This window comes from Terrapene carolina, unplaced genomic scaffold, assembly GCF_002925995.2.
Source record: "Terrapene carolina triunguis isolate 2854851 unplaced genomic scaffold, T_m_triunguis-2.0 Scaffold32922, whole genome shotgun sequence".
Lineage (NCBI taxonomy): Eukaryota > Metazoa > Chordata > Testudines > Emydidae > Terrapene > Terrapene triunguis.
Window position 1 is genome coordinate 282,749 of NW_020697273.1, and position 20,393 is coordinate 303,141.

Consider the following 20,393-nt stretch of genomic DNA (forward strand, 5'->3'; position numbering starts at 1 on the left):
CCAGCCTGCCCCGTGGCACTGCGAGCAGGAAATGGATCTGGAGGCACGGCTAGGGTCGGGTTCTGCAGCATGTGGGTGGTCAGAAGGCTGCCTTGTCTCCAGCTAGGCTCTGCTCCCTGCTGTAGCAGGGCAGAGCAGTGGTGTGTCCCCTTGCCCAGCCACTGGCGGCAGTGCTGCTGACGCAGGGAGCCCTCCCCGGCTGGCTGCTTTTCCATAGCTGTGGGACTTCTCCAGCCTGCTGCACATCCCCTCCGTGAGCCTGGCTCTTTGCTTTCCCGCGTGCTGCAACCCCCAGTCCCATCAACTCCCGGATCACCGTATGCGAAGGCTTCGTTCCTGCTGCAAGTTGGGGTCCCAGGCCCTGCCGCAGAGCTCCGGGCGACTCAGCTTCACCCTCCCTCCCTGCTGGTGTGGACGTGGGGTGAGAGCAGCTGAATAACGGTCAAGAGGAGGGGGAGATCTGAGGGCTACGTCCTCCAAAGGGGGAGTGACAATCTGCAGCCCCTTGGCTGCTGCACTTCCCTGTCCTACTGCGCCTGAGTCCCGTCTCCTAGGAGTAGCCAAGTGCCAAGCCCCAGCCCTGGAGCTGAGGCGCTTCGCTCAGGCGTTAGCCTAATGAGCTAATCCCACGCCTTGGCTGCTGTTGGGCCAAACTCGATAGCAAACCCTCCGGCTGTCTCTGCTCCCACTCACAGGCGCTCCCCATCTGCACTCGCTGGATGGGCATGCGAGGACAAGCGGCGGAATAGCCAGCAGTGCTGGCAGTAATGGGGGTCGTTGTGCTCCAGAGCTCATGGGGGCAGGTCTCTCTGTGCGGTTTCGGGGCAGGATCCCAGAGCACCCCCTTCCCGGCCCTGGGGCCTGCCAGATCAGTTGGCTGGAGCACAAAAGCTTGTGTCCTCACAAAGTGCTCAGATCTGCAGCCAGCTCCTTGGAGCGTGAGACTCCCTGCCCCTCCCGGTCTGTGCTTCCAGGGGGCCAGGTGAGTCGGCCGGGGTAACCCCATCTGTGGGAAGCGGGGCCCAGGCTCGGGGGGCGGAGTGAGGAGTGGTCAGAGCACAGGACTGGGAACCGGAACTCCTGAGTACTAGACAGCGCGGGCGCTGTGTAAAACGGGGACGATGCAGGGCTGGGGGAATGAGACTCCTAGTGCAGGGGTTCTCAAACTGGGGGGTGGGAAGTTATTACATGGGGGTGGTCGTGAGCTGTCAGCCTCCACCCCAAACCCCACTTTGCCTCCAGCATTTATAATGGTGTTAAATATAAAAAAAGTGTTTTAAAATATAAGGGGGGGTGGTCACACTCAGAGATTTGCTGTGTGAAAGGGGTCACCAGTACACTAGTTTGAGAATCACTGTCCTAGAGCCTGAGGTGCCGATGGGGGGGGAGAAAAGCAATTGCTCTTCCTACCCCCCCCCCCCCCGGCCAGTTTTACTGTCAACCCCTCTTGGAGGCTTGTAGCCAGCCTGGAGGTGGGTGACGTGCCTGGTGCAAGGCCCCTGCATCAGCCTGAGGCTCCCAATGCTTAACTAACAGCCCACCTCCATCTCCCCCCCCCCCCCCACACACACTGCTGCCTAGTTGGGGGGGTTGCAGTATCACAGCTGGGGGGCTCTGCTCAGGCCCCAGCCAGGCAGGTTGCTGTGGGGGGTGGATCGGCTGGCCCAGCTGCCTACAGGGGGGGTTGCAGATTGGGCAGGGAAAGCGCCCAATGTAGAGCTGCTGAGCAGCGAGCAGAGGGGCTAGCCCGGCGGGGCTGTCAGGGCTGGAGTTTGCCCATAGGCTACTTGTAACCTGACTGTTTTCCTTTTTGCTCTGTGACCACAGTCTCACATTGCCCTTTGAGGTGAATTTAATTCCCAACCCATCCACGCTGCTCATGGGGCTCCTTAAGGAAACGGCTCCCTCCTGAGGGCTGGATTTACGGGGGAGCTCAGTGCTCCGGGGGCTGTTTTCAATGTGGGCGGCATCTGTAACGAAATCTCCGCAGCAGCGGTGGCTCTTGGGAAGAGCTCCACTTTTCGCTCTGCTCTGCACTAAGATGGTCTGTTCTCAGCACGCGTGTGTTTCATTCAATTGCTGCCTGGCTTCTCAGCGGGGAAGAGAACTCCTGCTAGAAGGCCTTGCAGGCGGAGAGCCCCTGCCCAGGTAGACCGCTGCCTGCTCGGGTCCGCCAGGAAGAGTCTGCTGCTCGTAGGGGAGGTGCCCGTGTCTGGCTTCTCTTGCAGATTGGCTCTGGTCCCTTAGAGGGAACCTAGGCAGCCACAGGTAGTGGGATAAGCCCAGCCCATGAGCAGGAAGTGGGCCTGCCCTTGTCCGGCTTGCAGGGGACAGTGGGTGGCACTCGCAGGCTGCCAGGGGAGGTGAGGAACGTGGGGTGGAAAGGAACCCAGGCTGGAATTGTGGAAGACTTTCTCTGTATTTGCTGTAATAAAGCTGATGAGTCTCCCTGGCCTGTGGCTCAGCAAGTGTGTTCCTTCCCGAGGCCTGGCACTGTGGGTAGCAGCTAGCTGCGGGTGCCAGCCCCAGCACTGGTGTGGTACTTGCTAGTGACAGTATTCCCGCTGACAGGCGGGAGGGCTACAGCCACTGGCCTTTCCCCCTAAGGCCTGAGCTTCACATGGTGCAGTGACAGAAGGGAAGACAAGTTAATCTCAGCTTGGTCCCTGGGGGTGCACATCATAAAACTACCCCTCCAAGTGCTGGGCAAAACCGAACCAGCGTGGCAGGACTCCCCCGTGTAGCCAGGGGACAGCCCGAGGCAGGGGCTGCTCAGAAAGCACAGGAGATGCACCAGTCTGCCTGCGCCGGCTCCCAGCGGGGAGGTGTTCCCCATAGCCTCCGAGGGAAAGGGAGGGTTGCCCCCCGGCCACAGGCCCTCAGAACTCTCAGACTGCAGCTGAGCTGTGCAACACCTTTATTTTCCTTGCTGTCGGTAGGAGAGTGGAAGACACACCCCATTACAACCCAAGCCGGTCACTCCAGCCGCCCGTGAGGGGCTCACTCGTTCACCTCCGTCCAGCGCGTGTTCACAAAGGTCTGGCTCTCCATTTTGTCGATGTACAGGATGCCCTGCAGGTGGTCCATCTCATGCTGGACGATGCGGGCCGCCCACCCGCTTGCCTGCCAAGAAACGGGATCTCCTGCCTCATTCAGGCCTGCAGAAGCAAACATGGCCCAGGTGAGAAGTTGAGCATCAGGCCCCCACGCTTCCAATACAGCTGTCACCAATCCCCCCTCGGGCTAGGCACAGCATGTATAGCCCCCTCAGGGCAGGGCTCATGCAGCAGCTACCTCACCCTGTCTAGCAGCTGCTCACATGCAGACGGGGAGGGGTTCGGGCCCTGCCTAGGGGCAGTGTGGGATGAAGCAGGCAGGGCCATTTCCCCCACACTGCGCCAGCACTGCAGAACCGGGGTCTCCCCCATGCCAGCATGAATGCCTGCCACTTATCACAACTGAAGACCTCAATCTGTCCCCGGCTCTGTGGTTCAGAGACACGGGGCTCCTGCCAGACCAAGGGGGATGCACTGGACGTGCCAGCATGCCAAGCCAGGCCGAACGAGGCCAGCACGCTGCAGCCTGTCTATGGACGGTGGGCTGGCCCCATGGGGCTGAACCTCCAGGCTGCCCAGAAACAGGCGTAGTTGCCACAGGGAGGGTGCGCAGTGGTGACTGGGCGGGGGGGCTGAGGCAGGTGATGGGGGGGAAGCCAGGGGGGCTGGGGGCGGTAGCGGGCGGGGGGCTGAGGCAGGTGATGGGGGGGAAGCCGGGGGGGCTGGGGGCGGTAGCGGGCAGGGACTGGCACTGGCAGAGGGGGGGGCCCAGAGACAGGCTCGCTCTATTAGGATGTGGTCCATGGGCGGAGGCTCCGGGCTTTGCGCTCTGCAGGGAGGGAGGCCCCGGGGCTGCCCCAGCCCTACCTGACACCTGCACCGCCCGGTAGCGGGGCACCGAGGCGGCGAAGCCCGCGATGCTCTCGCAGCCCTCGGGGAAGGAGACCAGGCGGGAGTCCAGCACCCGCATGGCCGGGTTCACGAACACTCGGAGCGGGAACGGGGCCATCTGCCTGGCCTCCCGCAGGCCCGGGCTGGTCTCCAGGAGCAGCCGCTCCGGCAGCTCCGCCACGAAGACCTGCAGGGGCGCCCCGAGCTGCGGCGCGCTCAGCCCCTGGCTCGGCAGCCGCCGCATCACCCGCACCAGCGCGCGGATCAGGCGCTGCACCTCGGCGCCGCCCAGCAGCGCGGGCTCCACGGCGGCGGCGGCGCCGCGCAGCACCGGGTGCCCGGCCTGGCACACGCGCTCGTAGGGCGGCTGCGGGGGCGCCACCAGCGGGCGCCCCAGGAACCCCCAGCAGTTGCGCGGCTTGGGCGGCCCGGCCTGGAGGCCTCGGGCCTGCGCCCGGGCCGGGCGCCAGCGGCTCAGCGCGTGCGCGAAGGGCGGCCGAGCGCCGCACGCCGCCATGCCGGGACCGGGACCGGGGACGCGCGCGCTCCACGGGCCCGGCCTGCGCATGCGCCGCGCTCACGTGTAACAGGGCCGCCGGTCCCCACCGGAAGTAGCGGAGCATGCCGGGAGTTGTAGTCTCCTGCGGCACAGGGCGGGGTCACCGGCTCCAAGCCAAGGGGGGAGGGGGATTAGAGGGGTTTGCAAGCACTCCGGGGGGAGGGTTCCATCGCGGGGGCTGCAGGGCTCCCCAGCTTGGGGCCCTGCGGCAGGCAAGGGGCGCTGCAGGGCACCCCGCTGTGGAGAGCAAGAGCAGCCCCATACCCTGGTCTCTGGGGGCAGCACGATCCATCCAGGTCCCTGCGGTGATGGGCCTGTCCCCGTCACTAGGTCTATCTGCCAGCCCTGCCCCCCAGGAAGGAGCCCCAGTGTGGGGAGTCACATCCCTTGACACAACAGCAGGTTGGGGATAGATCTGCTACATTGACCAGAGGCTGCTGGGTGGCCTTTCTCCACCTCACGTTGCCCATGGCACTACACTTTCCAAAGGAGGGCATCATGGGCCCCTCGCTACACAGGGAAACCACAGGAGGCGGGGAAGAGGCATGCCCAAGGACACACATTCATGCTTCTCGCCCTCCAATTGCCTACAAGCCCCTGGCCCTGCTCTAAGCCCCCAGCTAGCAGCCCTCCACCACCCTCTGCTTGAACCCACCCCCACATAGAAGGGGGGGCACAAGCCATCCCAGCTAGGTTTTGAATGTTAGGTGTTGTAGGGATCCTCACCCTGTGCGAAGTGCTGGACTAAGCCCCAAGCTGAAGGTTCCAGAAACCCAGTTCTTCATTTACACACAGAGCACATGAAAAGAAAAAACAAAGGCACCTGAGAGCCTAGCCTGGCCAGGGCCAGCTCCTCCCCCACTCAGCCATGCCCGGAGATGGGCCTGTACACCACGGCACCTCCTCCCTCGCAGTGCAAACTGCAGAGTTCTTTATGAAAAATACACTGATGTTTCTCTCTGGCAGTTGCCTCTTGAGCTACCAGGAGGTTTGAGCCCAAAGCTCAGAGGGGATAATAGCAGCAGCTCAGCATCTGTGAATATCTTCAACAGCTGAGTCCTTGTCAGGCTGGGGAGGGATATGACAGACCATCCCTGCACAGTATGCCCATAGCAGCTGCTTGCAGCCAGGGCTGGGGGGAAGCAGGTACAGCACAGAATACATTAATGAGCTTTATTTATACAATGATCAGTCTTTTTCAGAGGTACGTGCGTCATTGAACCTGCTTTCCAAGTCCGAAAGTATTCACTCTCTTTATACTACAGGTTGTCGAGAGCCCAGGCCTGGGCCCAGCCTCCTTCCCCCAGGACCAGGAGACCTGCAAGGGCCCTTGCCCACACTTGATGGGTACAGTGAAGCCAAGGAAGTAGTCACAGATGATGCAGCCTGTAATGCTCTGTACAGTTCCCATCAGCAGACGCAGCCAATGCTCCTGCTCATCTCCATCCACACCCCCACACTCAGTGCCATTGTTCAATACCAGCGCTGCTACGTGCAAGACTCCCACAGGCTTCTGCAGAGGCCAGAATCACTCAGTATATGCACGCAGCGCAGCACGGCAGGCAAGCTGGGGCAATCCCCTCCCTCTGTTAGGTTGTGGCTACTGGGACATCAGGCTGCAGAACAGCCATTGCGTTCACACTGCTCTCCTCTCCAGCCACCAGAGGCAGCTGCACACTGGGTTCTACTCCCTGCTCTGGCCCTGGAATTTCTGGTGCAGGTGCTGGGCTCTCCTGGGCCAGTTCCTTCTCGTCTGGAGTGAACATGGCCTCTCTCTTTGGCAGGATGAAGGCGAGTGGCTCCTTGATCACATTCACGTCCACACAGCCAAGGCTGCCGTACTTGTGCAGCTGAGTGGGAGGAACACCTGGCCAAGAGAGCAGAGAGTTAACTCACCCAGAGCCCACCTGGAAAGGGACATGAGGACAGTGATGACATCACACAGCTCAGGCAGGGATCCTTGTAGACTGTTGGACTTCACTGGGGGAGCTCTGAGCACTCCAGCCAACGGATGTCCCATGGGAACCAGAGCAGGGCAGTGAAGGGGTCAAAGACAAGGGTCTCTGGGACCCACCCTGCTCAGCAGATATGCCCTGGCTCTGCATGAGAGCAGGCACTTCCCTCATACTTCTCTGCTGAGGGAAGAAGGAATTCTTACCCAGGGTCTGTGCTATCTGGGCTGGGGGAAAGAGGACGTGGAGGCAACGGTTAAGGTAGGGGAGCAGGTCTTCCAGGAACACTGTACAGAACTGAGCAAAAAGCTCCTGCTCCCGGCTGCTGAAAGCCGCCTCCTCTGCCCGGTGAAAAGCCAGGATTGTTTTAGTCACCTGCAGGAAGGAGAGAGAGAGTGAGCGCGTAAGCACCTTCAGTTCCTCATCCCGCAACCTCCACCCTGGGCAGCTGCACCAAACATTCCCCAAGCTGCTCAGAGTGATGGGACTGGCTCTGGAGAGCAGCCACTGACCCACCACCTTGCCCTACACAATTCATCTTCTGATGCTGGATCCCGAGTCTGATTCAGTTGCCCAATTGTAGGGGAAATGCAGGGGAGGGGAAAGGGGCTCATTCAGCCAACAGGAAGTGCGTGCAGAAGGGAATGGCAAGATCTATCCTCAGCATTCTGACAACCCGGTACAAGAAGCTGAAATAGAGAGAAACAGCCACGCCCTGTCAGGTGCCTGCCTCACCTTGCCAAGGGCAGCCTCCAGGGAAGTCGTTACATCCTGGGCAAGAGCCACAGGGCAGCAGAGACGCAGGTCATTGAAGGCAACCAGAATGTTGTTCAGGAAGCAGGCAAGAGGTGGGAAGTCCAGCAGCACCATGGGAGGCTGCAGGGTTCCTGGCTGGGTGGCTGGTACTGTCACGGGGATGGTGCTGCCCAGGACAGCAGGAGCAGAGATCAGCGTGTAGGAGTTCATCTCATCTTGGAATTTGTCCACTGCTTCCTGAATCGCCTTCCTGAAAGTGCCAAATGCAACTTGCTGGAACACTGGGGCCAGCTGGCCCCGGAAATCAGCTCCCACCCTGCTGAAGGACAGGCCAAAGTACATGCACTGACCCAACAGTGAGTCCAAGCGGCTGCCCACCCCCCGCTGGAGGTCATTGTCCAGAACCTGCAGGAATTGTGAAACCTTCTGCAGCACCCAGCCATGGAAGATGGCACTCTCATTGACCACATGCTCGCCAGGAGGCAGCAACGGCTCCTCGTCCGAGAAGATGGCACGATACTGTGTGATGATGTCAAAGAGATGGACGCGGCAGGCCTCGATGGTCTTGGTGATGTGGAAGTAGGGGTCGTCATCAGGGATGGAGGCCTGGATGGAGTGGAGCCAGGCGTCCCGGGCCTGCAGAAACTTGATGCGCAGTTCGGCCTCCGTGAAGACATCCATGCGCCGCAAGTAGCCAATGACACGCAGGCAAGCAGGCAGCTGGATATTAGTGCGCAGTTGCTGGATCAAGTGATTCAGCATCAGCTGTGAAGACTGATGCACTTCGTCCACAATGCCCTAGAGGCAGGGAGAGAGAGACCTCAGCTATGAGACAGTTCACCACCGTCTCAAGCTTCATGCCCCAAACCTGAACTCCAAACGTCACCCCCCCAAACCACACTCCTCTCAGAGCAAGTCCCCACCCGCTGCGTGGAGGCGAGTCGACCCATGCCAGCCACCACCTGAGGAGCTCATCCCATGCCCAGGGGCCGCAGCCCCCCAGCATGGGCAGCACTATTGGGACGAACCTGGACGACGGGGATGGAGGAGTGTTTCCTCTCCAGCCGGCGCACGTAGGCAGCGAGCTCCAGGGCCTCCTCGTAGTAGCCGTTGCGGACGCACGTGTCCATCAACTGCGGGATCTCCAGGATCTCCAAGATCTCCGTGTGCCGGTTCAGGGTCAGGCTGTTCATGCGGCGGCTGGAGGCGATTTCCTCGGCGTCCCGCAAGAAGCTCCTGCCGGAGGGAAGGAGAACTCAGCCCCCCCGCAAACCTCCACCAGACCCCGCTCCCTCCCCAAACGCCCCGGGCCAGGGGCCCCCGGCCCCTCCCCAAACGCCCCGGGCCAGGGGCCCCCGGCCCCGCCCCCCCCCACCCCCTGGGCCAGGGGCCCCCGGCCCCGCCCCCCCCAACACCCCGGGCCAGGGGCCCCCCCGGGCCCACCTGCAGGTCTCCTGGAAGCCGGGCAGCCGCCCCAGGAGCCGGGCCAGGCCGCGCTCGATGCCCCCGAAGCCGCGGCCCGTCTCGCTGGTGCACTCGGCCGAGCGGATGAAGATCTTGTAGTGGGCGAAGGCCAAGTGCCGCGTCTGGGCGGCGGCCAGCGCCCGCTCCTCGGCCAGGCGGCCCGGCTCGCGGCCCAGCGCCTCCAGCCCCAGCCCCGCCAGCTCCGCCAGGTACCCGGCCAGCTCCGGCCCTGGCGCCGACCCCGGCGCCCCGCGGAACAGCCAGGCCAGCAGGCTGGCCTCCTCCAGGGCCGCGCCGGCCGCCGCCATCTTGGGGAGAGCGCCACGACACGCAGGTACGTGCTATCCACGGGGCGCCGGACTCTATGGTGTGCGGGGCACTCTACCCCGCCTCTCGGCAACTCTACTGCTCTGGAGACACTTGGTCTAGCGCCCCCTACAGCTCCGCGAACTCAAACCCGGAACGCGCGTCCCTCCGACTCTATGGCACTGAGCGAGGTACGCTGGCCCCACCCACCCCGGGACGCTCTATGTTCCAGACTCTACTAGCCCAGGGCTGTTTCCGGTTCCGGGCTGTCCCCTCCCCCACGTGGAGCAGTGCCCTGACTAAGCCCGGAGCTGCCGGGTGCGGCGATGCGGCCCCTGACGGAGGAGGAGACCCGGGCCCTGTTCGAGAAGCTCGCGAAATAGTGAGGCGGGGCCGGGGTAGCCGGGGGGGACTTGGCCTGGCCCGGGGGGGCTGGGCGGAGGTGGGCCTGGCCCGGGATAGCCGGGGAGAGGGCCCGGGGAGGGGGCTGGGCGGAGGCGGGGTTGGCCCGGGGTAGCCGGGGGGGAGGGGCTGGGCGGAGGTGGGCCTGGCCCGGAGTAGCCGGGGGGGAGGGGCTGGGCGGAGGGGGGCTTGGCCCGGGGTAGCCAGGGGGGGAGAGGCTGGGCGGAGGGGGACTTGGCCCGGGGTAGCCGGGGGGGAGGGGCTGGGCGGAGAGGGACTTGGCCCGGGATAGCCGGGGAGAGGGTCCGGGGTTGGGGCTAGTGGCCCGTCCCGGGACCCACCGCTCACGGTCTCTCTCCCCACAGCATCGGCGAGAACATCCAGCTGCTGGTGGACCGGCCCGACGGCTCCTACTGTTTCCGCCTGCACAAGGACCGGGTTTACTACGTCAGGTGGGCGGCGCAGCCGGGCTGGAGTCCCCAGGCCCCAAGCGCAGGCTCCGCAGCTGCCATTGAAGTGACCGGTTCTGCAGACTGGGCCCTGCTGCGTCGGGGCAGGGATTGGGCCCAGGGCGCTCGGTCTCCTGGTCCGTTCCTGGAGAGGGCGGGGCTGATGCTGCTTGTGACTGCAGGTCCCCAGCCAGGTTGCCCCGCCCCCTCCGTGCCTCTGGCTGACAGTGGGGGGCCTGGCGCTGGTTAAACCTTCTCTTTTAGGTGTTGAGGTTCTCTGAGAACTAATCACACGTTGGCTGCGTTTGCTCTTTCCTAGTGAGAGAATCTTGAAGGTGGCGACCAGCATCCCTGGGGACAAGCTGGTGGCACTGGGCACCTGCTTTGGGAAGTTCACCAAGACCCAGAAGTTCCGGCTCCACGTCACTGCCCTGGATTACCTGGCTCCCTATGCCAAGGTGAGAGGCTGGCTAAGGAGACGCTTTCAGGCAGCAACCTGATCCTTGGTCATGTTTAGCAGCACTGGGGTGCTGTGCTCCCTGTAACTGCTCCTTGAGCAGCCCAGGAGGCATTTAAGTGCTGCCCAGCTGATTAGCACAGAGGTAGCATGTGCTCATGTGCCCCCCATGTTGCTCCATTCTGCAGCTGCTCACAGGACCCTCCTGCTGGCTGTGCAGAGCAGGGGTGGGGGAGGGTGCTGATCCCCCCTCCCCCAGCCCCTGTACCCCATCTCCGCAGGGCCGAGGGGACACAGCCTGGCTCAGAACTCAGCTTCTGCAGGGAAGGGTGAGTGACTGAGTGCCTTTCTTTAAAGAGAGAGTGCACTGTTTCTGAGACTTCCCCAGCAGCCAGCTCACACAGTCTGTCTCTCTCCCCGCCCATGTGCCCCATCTCCGCAGAGCAGGGGAGGGGAGACAACAGGGCTCAGGACAGAGCAGGAGAGCTTTCCATGAGTGCCTTAAAGAGACAGCGTGGAGCATCTCTCAAAAACTTTCCCAGCAGCCAGCACACACACAGTCTGTGTGACACACACAAACGCTGTCCCTGTGTTGTCACACGCACCTCCCAACATATACTTATATTATTGTTGTTACTTCTTGCAATGTACATCTATTCTCTGTAATTTTATTCTTTCAAAGTGTGTTTAGTGTTTTGACTGGTCTATGCATTTCATTTTTTTCTTACTACTGAAAGAATTAAATTTAAGTGTGAGTTCTAAAATGCCTAACCTGTCCTGGCTCGAGTAGTTATCCCTATTTAACTTTTAAAAAATACTATATCTAGGTTTCTTGTTTCTACAGGTGCACATAATATTTATTCCACACATGGAAAAAATTAGAGGGAACCTGGGTGGGAAAAGGGTGTAATATGTCTGCAGACCCTATAACTAAACAAGATGGACCAATTCTTCCTCATACTCATTTGCTCTTATGTTGCGCATATCCCCTACCCTGTGTCACTCTAGCTTGTATGCATGGAGTGTCTCTTTAATAGATTTATACAGTGCCCAGGACAGTGGGGCCTGATCCTGTTTGCGGTCTTTAGGTGCTACTAACTATTTACTGCTAATATTTCCCTCCCTACTCACTCCCCTTGTGGCACTGGAGCTGTCTCCAGTCTCAAGTGTCTGCCTTCTGGCTCACCCTACATGCACAAAGTAATCTTTCTGTGGGCTTCCCTGGCACTAACCCTCACTGGCCTCAGCCTCTGGTCCCCTTACATGGCTGCATGAAGAGCAAAAGGAAACAGACTGTTACAGGTCTTCCCTGTTGTCTCCCATGCCCCAGATACCCTACTTGAGCCTTGCTTCATAAGGTGGTATCACCTGTGTCTCTACCCTTGTGCCCAGTTGCATGAGGAATAACCTTGTAGGTTCAGCAGTAAGTTTAACTTGTGAAGATTTGGGTGAGCAACTGCTGTGCCTCCTGAGGATGGGTGCTTTTCTCTTGCAGTATAAAGTGTGGGTGAAACCTGGAGCAGAGCAGTCCTTCCTTTATGGGAACCACGTGCTGAAATCTGGCCTAGGCCGCATCACCGAGAACACAGCTCAGTACCAGGGTGTGGTGGTGTATTCCATGGCCGATGTTCCTCTGGTAAGTGACAGTGCTGGTAGGGGAGTGGATTGTTCTTCAGAAAACAGTGATGAACTTGCTTTGAGCAGAGCAGTGTTGATACAAGTGGGTGCCTGAGTTTCACTATTCTTAATTCCCCAGGGTTTTGGAGTAGCAGCAAAGTCTACCCAGGACTGCCGGAAAGTGGACCCCATGGCGATCGTAGTGTTTCATCAGGCTGACGTTGGGGAGTACGTGCGGCATGAGGAGACGCTTACTTAAAGGGCAGCCAGCAGCACAAGGCTCTGAGGACTCAGCTGCACATGGCAATGAAGCGTGTTGTGAAATCAGAACTCAAAGCAGCAGCAGGGAGCTCTCCTGGGATGGGGCTTTGCAGGCTGCTGTGGAGGATTACAGACCAGTCTACCTGTGACTTAGTCATAACTATTGTGAGCTCTGAGGAGTGCCTGTCCCAGCCTGAAGGAGACAGGGATTACATAAAACTTGTTTTCTATCTAATAAAAACCATGTTGGTGTGGCCTAGTGAAAGAACTCAGCTACTTGGTCCTAAGCCCTGCCCAGGAACAGCTCTTACACTCAGACTAAAGGCAGTTTTCTCAGTAGTAGCTGCGGAGGGGGGTAGATCACCTTAATGCAGCCACCTACTCCCTCCATGGGTGCTAGGGCAAGCTGGAAGTTCTGTGTAGCAGGAGACGGAGGTGAACACGGCTGTTTCAGTCAACAGGAACAAAGTGATTCCTCCCCACCCCCAGGATTGTTTCTGCCTTGTTCCCCAACAGAGACCCAAGTACAGTGAGAGGGGGAGCTGACAGGGTTGTGCGACTGGAGGACACCATGACCACACCCCCGGGGCAAATCAGAAGCCGTGTAGGTGGGTGCTGTAGCAGTGGCTTCCGTGCCAGGGAGCAGCCCTGGTTCCTAGAGGATGGTGGCTTCAGACAGGACAGTGCTTGCGCAGTGTGAACTGTTTCTTTTATTTATAATATGTGAACAGCTTTTCAAGCCATTTCACTATTAGACCATTGGGCAGGTTAGGCCTAAACCAACAGTGAACCATCCCCTCTCCCTCCCCCCAAAATGGGTCTTGTGCTACAGGCCGAGTAGAGAATAAAGATAAGATAAAGAGCCAGCTGGACGCTAGGGCATTGAGGGGAATTCTGTACCTGAAAAAATTCCCCAGTCCAGCTCCTTCCACAGGTAGGATCTCCCATTCTTCCATGGAGGCGGAGGGGAGAAAGGATGAGATGGAGTTCAGTGTGCTCTGCAGTGTTACGGGCCTGTCCTTTGGTCCTTCCTGCTGCTTGGGTCCAGCAGTGGTGTAAGCCAGAGGCCTTAGCACCTCGGTTTGTTGGTGGCAGTAGTGGGCTGCACATTGAAGAGCCGCTTTAGGAAATACAGCTGCAGGACACCCGAGAGGACAATGACGAGGCTCTGAGCCAGTGACCACCAGTTCACGTAGTTATAGTTGGACTGAAGGATGAAATAGTCAGCCGCTTTCCTCATCCGGGCAAAGTTATAAAAGCGCCACATGTGGAAGACGTGGGCCTGCAGTTTGCGGGTGCTCTCCTGCAATGAGCACAAGGACAGGTAATGAAATCCTTCTCCCAACCCTTGATTAGACTGTGGAACTCAATGGCACCAGGTATCACCGAGGCCAAGAACTTGGCCAGATCCAGTGGATATTACTGTTCATGCTAACTGTTTTGGAAGAGCTTTAACTATGTGCTTCAGGACTCAAGATAACCTCTAGTAGTGGGGGTTGGGATGAAACCTTTGTGGGGACATTATCCCACATCTGCCTTCTGCCAGGTTTCTTGAATATTCCTGTGAAGCATCTGGTGCTGGCCACTGTCAGGCAGGATACAGGGGTAGATGGACCTTAGGGCTGATCTGGTCTGGCCGTTGCTAAGTTCCTATGAGAACCAGTAAGGGGAAGAATGGAAGCCCCGCAGACCTCCCACAGAGCCTGCAGGAACAGATCTTTCATCATTTGGGATTGAATGACAAGAGCAGGGTGGTTCAGGATTGATACATTCCATCCAGATCCCCAGTCAGCCAGCCCCATCCGATTTCATATGCCCCACTGACAGACCTCTCCCTCAGCCACCCTTCCTGTTTTTCACACAACCCCGTGACCAAAAGCAGCACTGTATTCACATGCTACACATACTATGGGTTGAACATAGGCCCTGTGAGGTATCACTTGGAAACTAATAACTTGCTTGTCAATATTCTGGTGAGATGTACACAACATATGTAGAGTTATGAATTCCCCTGTACGGTGGTGATAGCACAGCCCTGGCTAGGCAAAAGTTGTTTAGGACAGACCTGTTTAATACAGGAATGTGCACACCTCAATTTAGATCTAAGGAGTAAACAGGGTCCTTGAGACAGCAAAAGGGGGAAATGGCAGGAGACAAGCTGCATTTCAGCTATACAGCGGAGAAGAACGCGCATGGAGCCACTTTCACCACCAGTCTCCATGTTGCCGCCTTTAGAGTTTGAATAAACGTTGCTTTGAGGGTTAATCCTCAGAAGAATCCACTTCAGAAGGTGGCTGGACTATAAAAGCAAGGGGCAAAACCACCCCAAAGCTCTCCCTGTCTCTCTCTCACCTAAGATGACAAAGGAGCCAACCCTTTGACTTTATGAGAGATCCTGACCTGAGAAGTTGGTCAGCAATTTTGCTAAGGATTTTATCTTCAACCAAGTCTAGCTTCAGTTTTAGCTACTAGACAGTGCTTTATCTTTAGTTTTCTTGTAACCATTTCCGACTTTAATGCCTTGTACTCACCTAAAATGTCTTTAAAAAATAAAATGAGTTTCTTTAACTACAATCAGAACTAATCCAATGCTGTGTTTGGACTGAACTGTTTGGGTAACTCAAGTTAAGGCAGCAAACTTGCGTATTGACCCCTTAGAGGGGCAATGGATTTCTAATACCTGAACTGCTCAGCAGCGGGCTGGACAGCAGAACACGTTTTGGGGGAAATTCAAGACTGGGAGTGTGTTGGGGTCACCCTGCAGGTAGTAACCAAGCCAGAGGGTGACTGGAGTGTTGCCGACAGGCTGCTGGGCCAGTTGGCTACACACAGTCAAGGTGTGACCTGCATGCTGTTTGGTCGGCCCAGGTTGGAAGCTACAGCAGCAAAGCATTGTGAGGCCCCCAGGGCTACAGGGCAGGCAGTGACACAGCTACTCATTGATCTGGATTGCACCCCAGAATGTGACACCCCCCCCATTCCTGGCTCTCTCCAGAGCCAAGTGTCTGACTGATTTAAAACTACTCCAGTTGCTGCCCCATGTGTGTTTCCTGGGAGCAGCAGTTATCCTTAGCTCCCCATTTACTTCCATGTGCCTCATTTTCAAAACCAAGATGCCCGTTTGAGCTTGCTTCAGCCCTGCAATTGATTAAATAAATTTATAAATTAAATAAATAAAATTAAAAAAATAAGTAAAAATTTATTCCAAGGCAGCTGACGGTGCAAATAAAACATTACCTCAATTGCCTCCAGTGTGTCATTCATTTTCTTCCTTTCCATGTCTGGCGAGTTTTGTAGGTCAAAGCCTTCATAGAACACACCAAAGTTGAGATAAACCTGCACAACACCGAAGTGGTTGAGCCGATTGCTCAAGCACAGCTGGTAAAAACCTGTAGAGGGAAGTGGTTCAAAGCATCAGAGGAGAGCAACAGGTGCTGTGACAGTCAGACATTACCCCAAATCCTCCGCTCTGTTAGCTCCCATTTACCCCTTCTCTGCAGCAGAGACATGGTCTCTCTGAGCTTAGCAGCTGCAGAAAAGCTTGGTTGCCTGTATAGTCAAGTTCTGAGCTCAGAATCACACATGCTGTGTCTAGCAAGACTTTTACAGGACTATGGCTTAGATCATTAACGATCTGCAGGAGGATTGGAGTAGTCCAGCTCTCATGCGGGCCAGGGAGGTAGCAGGGGTGGCAAGAACCTGTCTCTTTGGTGGGGAAGTTCATCTGTCCTCGTACATCCTGGGACGTGCCCATCTGGAGGCCGCTGGGATCGTTTGCAGTGGCCAAGACGTGTCTGTCATGTCCAATTCCTGAAGTCCGTTGTACCTGAAGCCAAGAGACAATGAGCAGAAGAGGGAACTTTGGGTGCAGCTCTGAGTTCTAGCAAAGAACAAGCCTGACCCATGCTGTCCTCAGAAATTCCCATGGGAACAGATGGGGCCGTGTTGCTTATAAAGGCAGCAAAGCCCATGACTGTTCTCAGTGGCAACTACTACACAGCTAAACTCACCTCGAGTGGGTGCCCGTGAGTTTACGGGAGCCACAGCGTCCTAAGCAGACCAGACAGGCTATGCAGAGGCACCACCTGGAGGAACAAGCATGGGACTGGGAAAGTCCTGGCTCTCCACAGTGTGTGTGGCTGGATGGTTCAGTTCCTGTCAGTGAAATGGGGAGAAATCTTTCACCCTGCAGAGTGGTAGCAAAGAGCCTCCACCAGGCAGCTAAGTGGTTTGCTGGTCACTCAGGGCTAGCTCCAGGGGACGCAGGCTCAGAAAGGAAGGCTGGGGCAAGCAGAACCTGCTGAGTCTGCTTCCTCCTCTGCCCATGTCAGAGCAAGGACACCAAGGATTTTGCCGTTTTGCGCTGTACAGGGTAATTCTCCTCTCCCGCAATCCCCTTTCTCTCCCCAACCACTTCGTTTGTGTACTGAGCCGTGCCACGGCTAGTAGAGATCTAGCTAGCACAGGGTTGGCCCCCCAACATGTTCCATGACTGGGCAGTGGATTCCCTTCCCTCCATGTACAGTCAGCCCCCAGCGGGAGCTGTGTTATGGTTCAACCCAGCCCTCCTTGCCCTTTACGCATGCAGCAATCAGTGCTCCCAGCCACACACCTCCCCTGCTTTGGAACAGGCTGAGAGAAGGGCGGGGGAGCACCTTGGGCTTGAACGCCAGCTCAGTCCACCGAATCCTTGAACAGCTCCAACCCCTCTGCCTACAGCCCAGCTGCTTTGCTCCACACGCACCACAGATAAAGGGAGCAGCTGATAAACACGAATAGTGCCAAGAGTGCCAGGCACAAACTCCCAGAGCTACTTCAATCGGCCCAGTGTAAACAGAAGCTGGGAAGTCACAGGGTTTAAGATAAGAGGATTGGAGGGCTCCATTCCAGGCGGGAGCCCAGTACCTAGCACTGACGATACACAACCACGCAGCAAGAGACCTCGGATACTCCTGCCACTCGCAGCCCAGGGGACAGGAAGGTCTCCTGTTGTGAGTGCTCAGCTGAGTTCATGCACTGTGGAACCTCCTGCCAAGTGAAGATCCAACCAACACTGGATGCTGGCTACTAGCACTCACCCCTCTGCTACCGACTTGGCAAAGTTCCCTAGCAACCTTCGGAACAGCACATCCTCCAGAACCAGGAGACGTTCTTCTCCACTGAGGTCAAAGCCAAAGCCAGGAGTTGCCTGAAGTAATCACTAGTTGAGCCTCTAATAGTCACCACAATACAATCAAGTTCAAGCTTCCTCAACAGAGGGGAGGGCCCCAGGAGCAGCATGGTGGGGCCTTAACCTTTAGGAAGGGGGAGTTGAAAAGAAATTTAGTCAAAAAGGCCCTAAAAACCGAGTCCTGAGACTCAGCCTCGAGTGAGGTCACTAAAAGGCAGGCAACTCCCCTTAACAAAACAAACAGGAAGGTGAGCTGGGGGGCGGGGGAAGAGTCTGGCTAATGAGGTTGAAGAGGTTATTTGAGCCCCCTCTTGTTCAGGGGAAAGAAATCCAACTCCAGTGAAGTCAATAGAAAGGAGAGTAATCCATGGCATTCAGAGTGAAAATGGAAGTCAGGAGGGTTAAAAGGGGATGTTTCAAGTATGGCTGAGAAAAATATGATGCCATTATACGAATCACTAATAAACCATCAGCTAAAAAGAGAGAGAGATCAGAGCTTCTGTTCCCCCTCTCATAACATAGGGGACATTCAATGAAATGAAAGAGAGCAAAATGCAAAACTAACACGAAGCAAACACTTCCACCTGCGAGATTAGACTGCGGAACTCATTGCCAGAGGATGTTGCTGTTGCCAAGAACTTAGCAAGATTCAAAAAGGGATTGGACAATTATATGGGTAACAAGAATATCCAGAGTTACAATAGATAATGCTAACTAATTTTGAAGAGACAATAAACCTCGTGCCTCAGGATTTAAACCCATCTCTTTAAGGAATTAGGAAGACAGCTAATATGTCTGTGGGGAGGTGACGAGACGATCATCCCACACCTGCCTAATACAAGGCTGCTTCCATCTTCCTCTGAAGTATCTGGCTCCGGCCACTGTCAGAGATTGGGCACTGGACTAGAGGGCAGCTCCTGTGTGCTACCAGGACAGAACACCGTCCTCATCGCCTTCCTTCAAGGGCGAGAGCAAAAATCGAGGGGTTCAGAGGCAGGGATGGACGTTTTGAGGACAAGAATGGGACTGATCAGTTCAAAGAAGACATTAGAAGGGACAAAATAGAGGCGTGGAGAAGGTAGGTCGGGCACTCCTATTCACACCCGCTCAGCATACAAGAGCAAGCAGACATTGAAAGTGAAAGGCAGCAAGTTGATACAGAAGATACCATTTTTAAAAATTCTGAAGCCAGAAGGGACCATTTAGATCATTTAGTCTGATAAAAAATATATATATATCTTTAGCTAGTCGTTTGGAGTGGGATTAGAACCAGCAGCTGCCAAACTCCAGGGGAAATTGAGTGCTCCAAAGAACCCAGCACCCCAGACAGCTGGCCATCCTGATAGCTGGAAAGATTCAGGAGTTTGTCTTTTTTTCAGTTGGGGATCTTGTGTGTGCACAATGTAAATGTTACACTACAGAAACTACCTGCAATGTTTTACACAATGAACGTTTAACCTGTGGAACTCACTGCTGGAAGAGCTCATTGAGACAAAGTTTAGGATTCAAAAAAGGTTGGAGATTTAAGCGAACACTGAGAGCATCCAGAGTTACACTAAGGAGGATTTTGTAAAGTAACTGTTTTGGGGAGCTATAAGCCCTCCTGCTTTAGGACATAAACCAGCTACTGACTGACAGCCTCTCTCTAAGAGCAGGTTATTGCCTAATCGTTGACTACAGGATTCATTCTACCTTCCCCCTGAAGCAGCTGGTACTGGCTATTGCCAGAGACCATGACAGCTGGATCCACTCTGGCAATTCCTCCGTTGGATATGCAGCTGTCTGGCTGCGGGAAGTTCTTTATTTTACCAGGAAATTCCACTGAGCTGAAAACCTGCCATTTGCAAGAGTCCTCCCCAGCACTCACCTCATAGCTGAAGTAGAAGTATCCGCTCTGATGTGCAAACTGCCAGAAGCACTCTGTGCCACCTGCAGGGACAACAATGGCGAAGTCATAGCGATCAGCTCCACGGAAGAGAGGCTGCTCACTGGAGCCACTCAGGGGCTCGGTCTTTGGGCTCCTGGCAGGGCCTGTCAGACTAAGCAGACCCACAATCACAGCCAAAGGAAAGAGTGGGACCATGCTGCCTTGTGAGCCTCCACCCCTCTGGCTGGGGCAGAGCAGGAGCATGGGTCCCAGGATGCAAGGGGATAATCATTAACTTCACTCCTCACTCTCTGCTTTTGCCAAACATTTTCCCTTCAGCACACAACACAGCTGCACTTATCCAAACATCAGAGGCACTTGGAAGGAGTTCAACTCCTCAAGGTAATCTCAGTGCAATTACCAGGCCTGCATGGGCAGCTGTGCAGTTTGTCCTCATTAGAGCTTAACCATCTGAAACATTTTGTAAAACCCTGAAGTCCGCTTTGAAGAACCGTCACTAGGTACAAACGGTCCTTCCTGGGGAACTGCTTGTTCTGGGGGCAGGCTGGGTGTCCTGCACTCAGACTTCTGTCGACAGCCCACACCATGGTCTGAAGGACTCTATTATAGTGATTAGTGTGTTAAAACATTCCTAGAAACTTTATTTAGTACAAGAAATCTAGACACTGATCACAGAGCAACAATATGCCAGAGAAGACCCAGGGACTTGGCTACATGGGCTGTGTGCCCTATATCTTCCACTACCTTATGCTGCCATCCCATCTGGGTGCTGCAAGATAGGTCCTGTTTCATCTTTGACCGTGACTTCTCTTCTCTTATGGAGTCTGTGGCAATGTCCTCACTCTGTAAATGGGAAAGGGGCACCACTGGCTGGAAAGTGTTCTATTGCATAGAGTGGAAGGCAAGCAAAGGGCTGGTATTGATATTTGGATGTGGGATGATATTTATTCTCATGCCCTCGTATGGCACAAGGAAGAAAGTGTCCCATGTTTCTTCCACTGACACTTATTAATCTGGTTTACTGTAACTGGCCCAAATGGAACTACTAAACAGGGGAAACACTTCACAGCCAGGCCACTCAAGCACAGAGGAAAGTTTCAGAACAGACGAAAATATAAAATAAACAGGGCAAAGGGCAGGGAGAAAGTCTGGCTAATAGCAAAGT

At 56.2% G+C, this 20,393-nt stretch overlaps 4 protein-coding genes across 4 annotated transcripts; 1 reads left to right on the forward strand and 3 right to left on the reverse strand.

Annotated features, from left to right (window-relative positions):
• Positions 1 to 2,917: 2,917 nt before the first annotated feature.
• Positions 2,918 to 4,470, reverse strand: LOC112118524 (peptide deformylase, mitochondrial). The gene is made up of 2 exons (XM_024216883.3): positions 3,924 to 4,470; positions 2,918 to 3,158 (listed from the first exon to the last, which is right to left on the reverse strand). The coding sequence occupies exons 1-2, from the start codon at positions 4,462 to 4,464 to the stop codon at positions 3,001 to 3,003; spliced, it is 699 nt and encodes a 232-aa protein (XP_024072651.2). The 5' UTR covers positions 4,465 to 4,470; the 3' UTR covers positions 2,918 to 3,000.
• Positions 4,471 to 5,839: 1,369 nt separating this feature from the next.
• LOC113409387 (conserved oligomeric Golgi complex subunit 8-like) lies at positions 5,840 to 8,996 on the reverse strand. Its single transcript, XM_026663229.2, has 5 exons — positions 8,658 to 8,996; positions 8,243 to 8,450; positions 7,194 to 8,012; positions 6,665 to 6,833; positions 5,840 to 6,373 (listed from the first exon to the last, which is right to left on the reverse strand). Exons 1-5 carry the CDS (start codon positions 8,984 to 8,986, stop codon positions 6,096 to 6,098), a joined length of 1,803 nt encoding a protein of 600 aa, XP_026519014.1. The 5' UTR covers positions 8,987 to 8,996; the 3' UTR covers positions 5,840 to 6,095.
• A 249-nt stretch (positions 8,997 to 9,245) lies between these two features.
• Positions 9,246 to 12,168, forward strand: LOC112118537 (60S ribosome subunit biogenesis protein NIP7 homolog). Its single transcript, XM_026663247.2, has 5 exons — positions 9,246 to 9,366; positions 9,752 to 9,838; positions 10,155 to 10,293; positions 11,788 to 11,928; positions 12,049 to 12,168. The coding sequence occupies exons 1-5, from the start codon at positions 9,311 to 9,313 to the stop codon at positions 12,166 to 12,168; spliced, it is 543 nt and encodes a 180-aa protein (XP_026519032.1). The 5' UTR covers positions 9,246 to 9,310.
• LOC112118531 (transmembrane emp24 domain-containing protein 6) lies at positions 12,166 to 19,852 on the reverse strand. Its single transcript, XM_024216893.3, has 4 exons — positions 19,208 to 19,852; positions 15,870 to 15,996; positions 15,408 to 15,559; positions 12,166 to 13,473 (listed from the first exon to the last, which is right to left on the reverse strand). The coding sequence occupies exons 1-4, from the start codon at positions 19,469 to 19,471 to the stop codon at positions 13,240 to 13,242; spliced, it is 777 nt and encodes a 258-aa protein (XP_024072661.1). The 5' UTR covers positions 19,472 to 19,852; the 3' UTR covers positions 12,166 to 13,239.
• Between the last annotated feature and the right edge of the window lie 541 nt (positions 19,853 to 20,393).

Excerpts from the sequence above, each read along its gene's own strand:
- LOC112118524 (XM_024216883.3), bottom strand. The coding sequence starts at position 4,464 with ATGGCGGCGTGCGGCGCTCGGCCGCCCTTCGCGCACGCGCTGAGCCGC. Across the intron at positions 3,159-3,923 it reads CCGGGCGGTGCAGGTGTCAG|GCCTGAATGAGGCAGGAGAT; the intron begins GTAGGGCTGGGG and ends TTGCTTCTGCAG.
- LOC113409387 (XM_026663229.2), bottom strand. The coding sequence starts at position 8,986 with ATGGCGGCGGCCGGCGCGGCCCTGGAGGAGGCCAGCCTGCTGGCCTGG. Across the intron at positions 8,013-8,242 it reads CCTCCATCCCCGTCGTCCAG|GGCATTGTGGACGAAGTGCA; the intron begins GTTCGTCCCAAT and ends CCCTGCCTCTAG. Across the intron at positions 6,374-6,664 it reads CCAGATAGCACAGACCCTGG|GTGTTCCTCCCACTCAGCTG; the intron begins GTAAGAATTCCT and ends TCTCTTGGCCAG.
- LOC112118537 (XM_026663247.2), top strand. The coding sequence starts at position 9,311 with ATGCGGCCCCTGACGGAGGAGGAGACCCGGGCCCTGTTCGAGAAGCTC. Across the intron at positions 9,367-9,751 it reads TTCGAGAAGCTCGCGAAATA|CATCGGCGAGAACATCCAGC; the intron begins GTGAGGCGGGGC and ends CTCTCCCCACAG. Across the intron at positions 9,839-10,154 it reads GACCGGGTTTACTACGTCAG|TGAGAGAATCTTGAAGGTGG; the intron begins GTGGGCGGCGCA and ends GCTCTTTCCTAG.
- LOC112118531 (XM_024216893.3), bottom strand. The coding sequence starts at position 19,471 with ATGCTCCTGCTCTGCCCCAGCCAGAGGGGTGGAGGCTCACAAGGCAGC. Across the intron at positions 15,560-15,869 it reads CTTCCCCACCAAAGAGACAG|GTTTTTACCAGCTGTGCTTG; the intron begins GTTCTTGCCACC and ends TTCCCTCTACAG. Across the intron at positions 13,474-15,407 it reads ACACACTGGAGGCAATTGAG|GAGAGCACCCGCAAACTGCA; the intron begins GTAATGTTTTAT and ends TGCTCATTGCAG.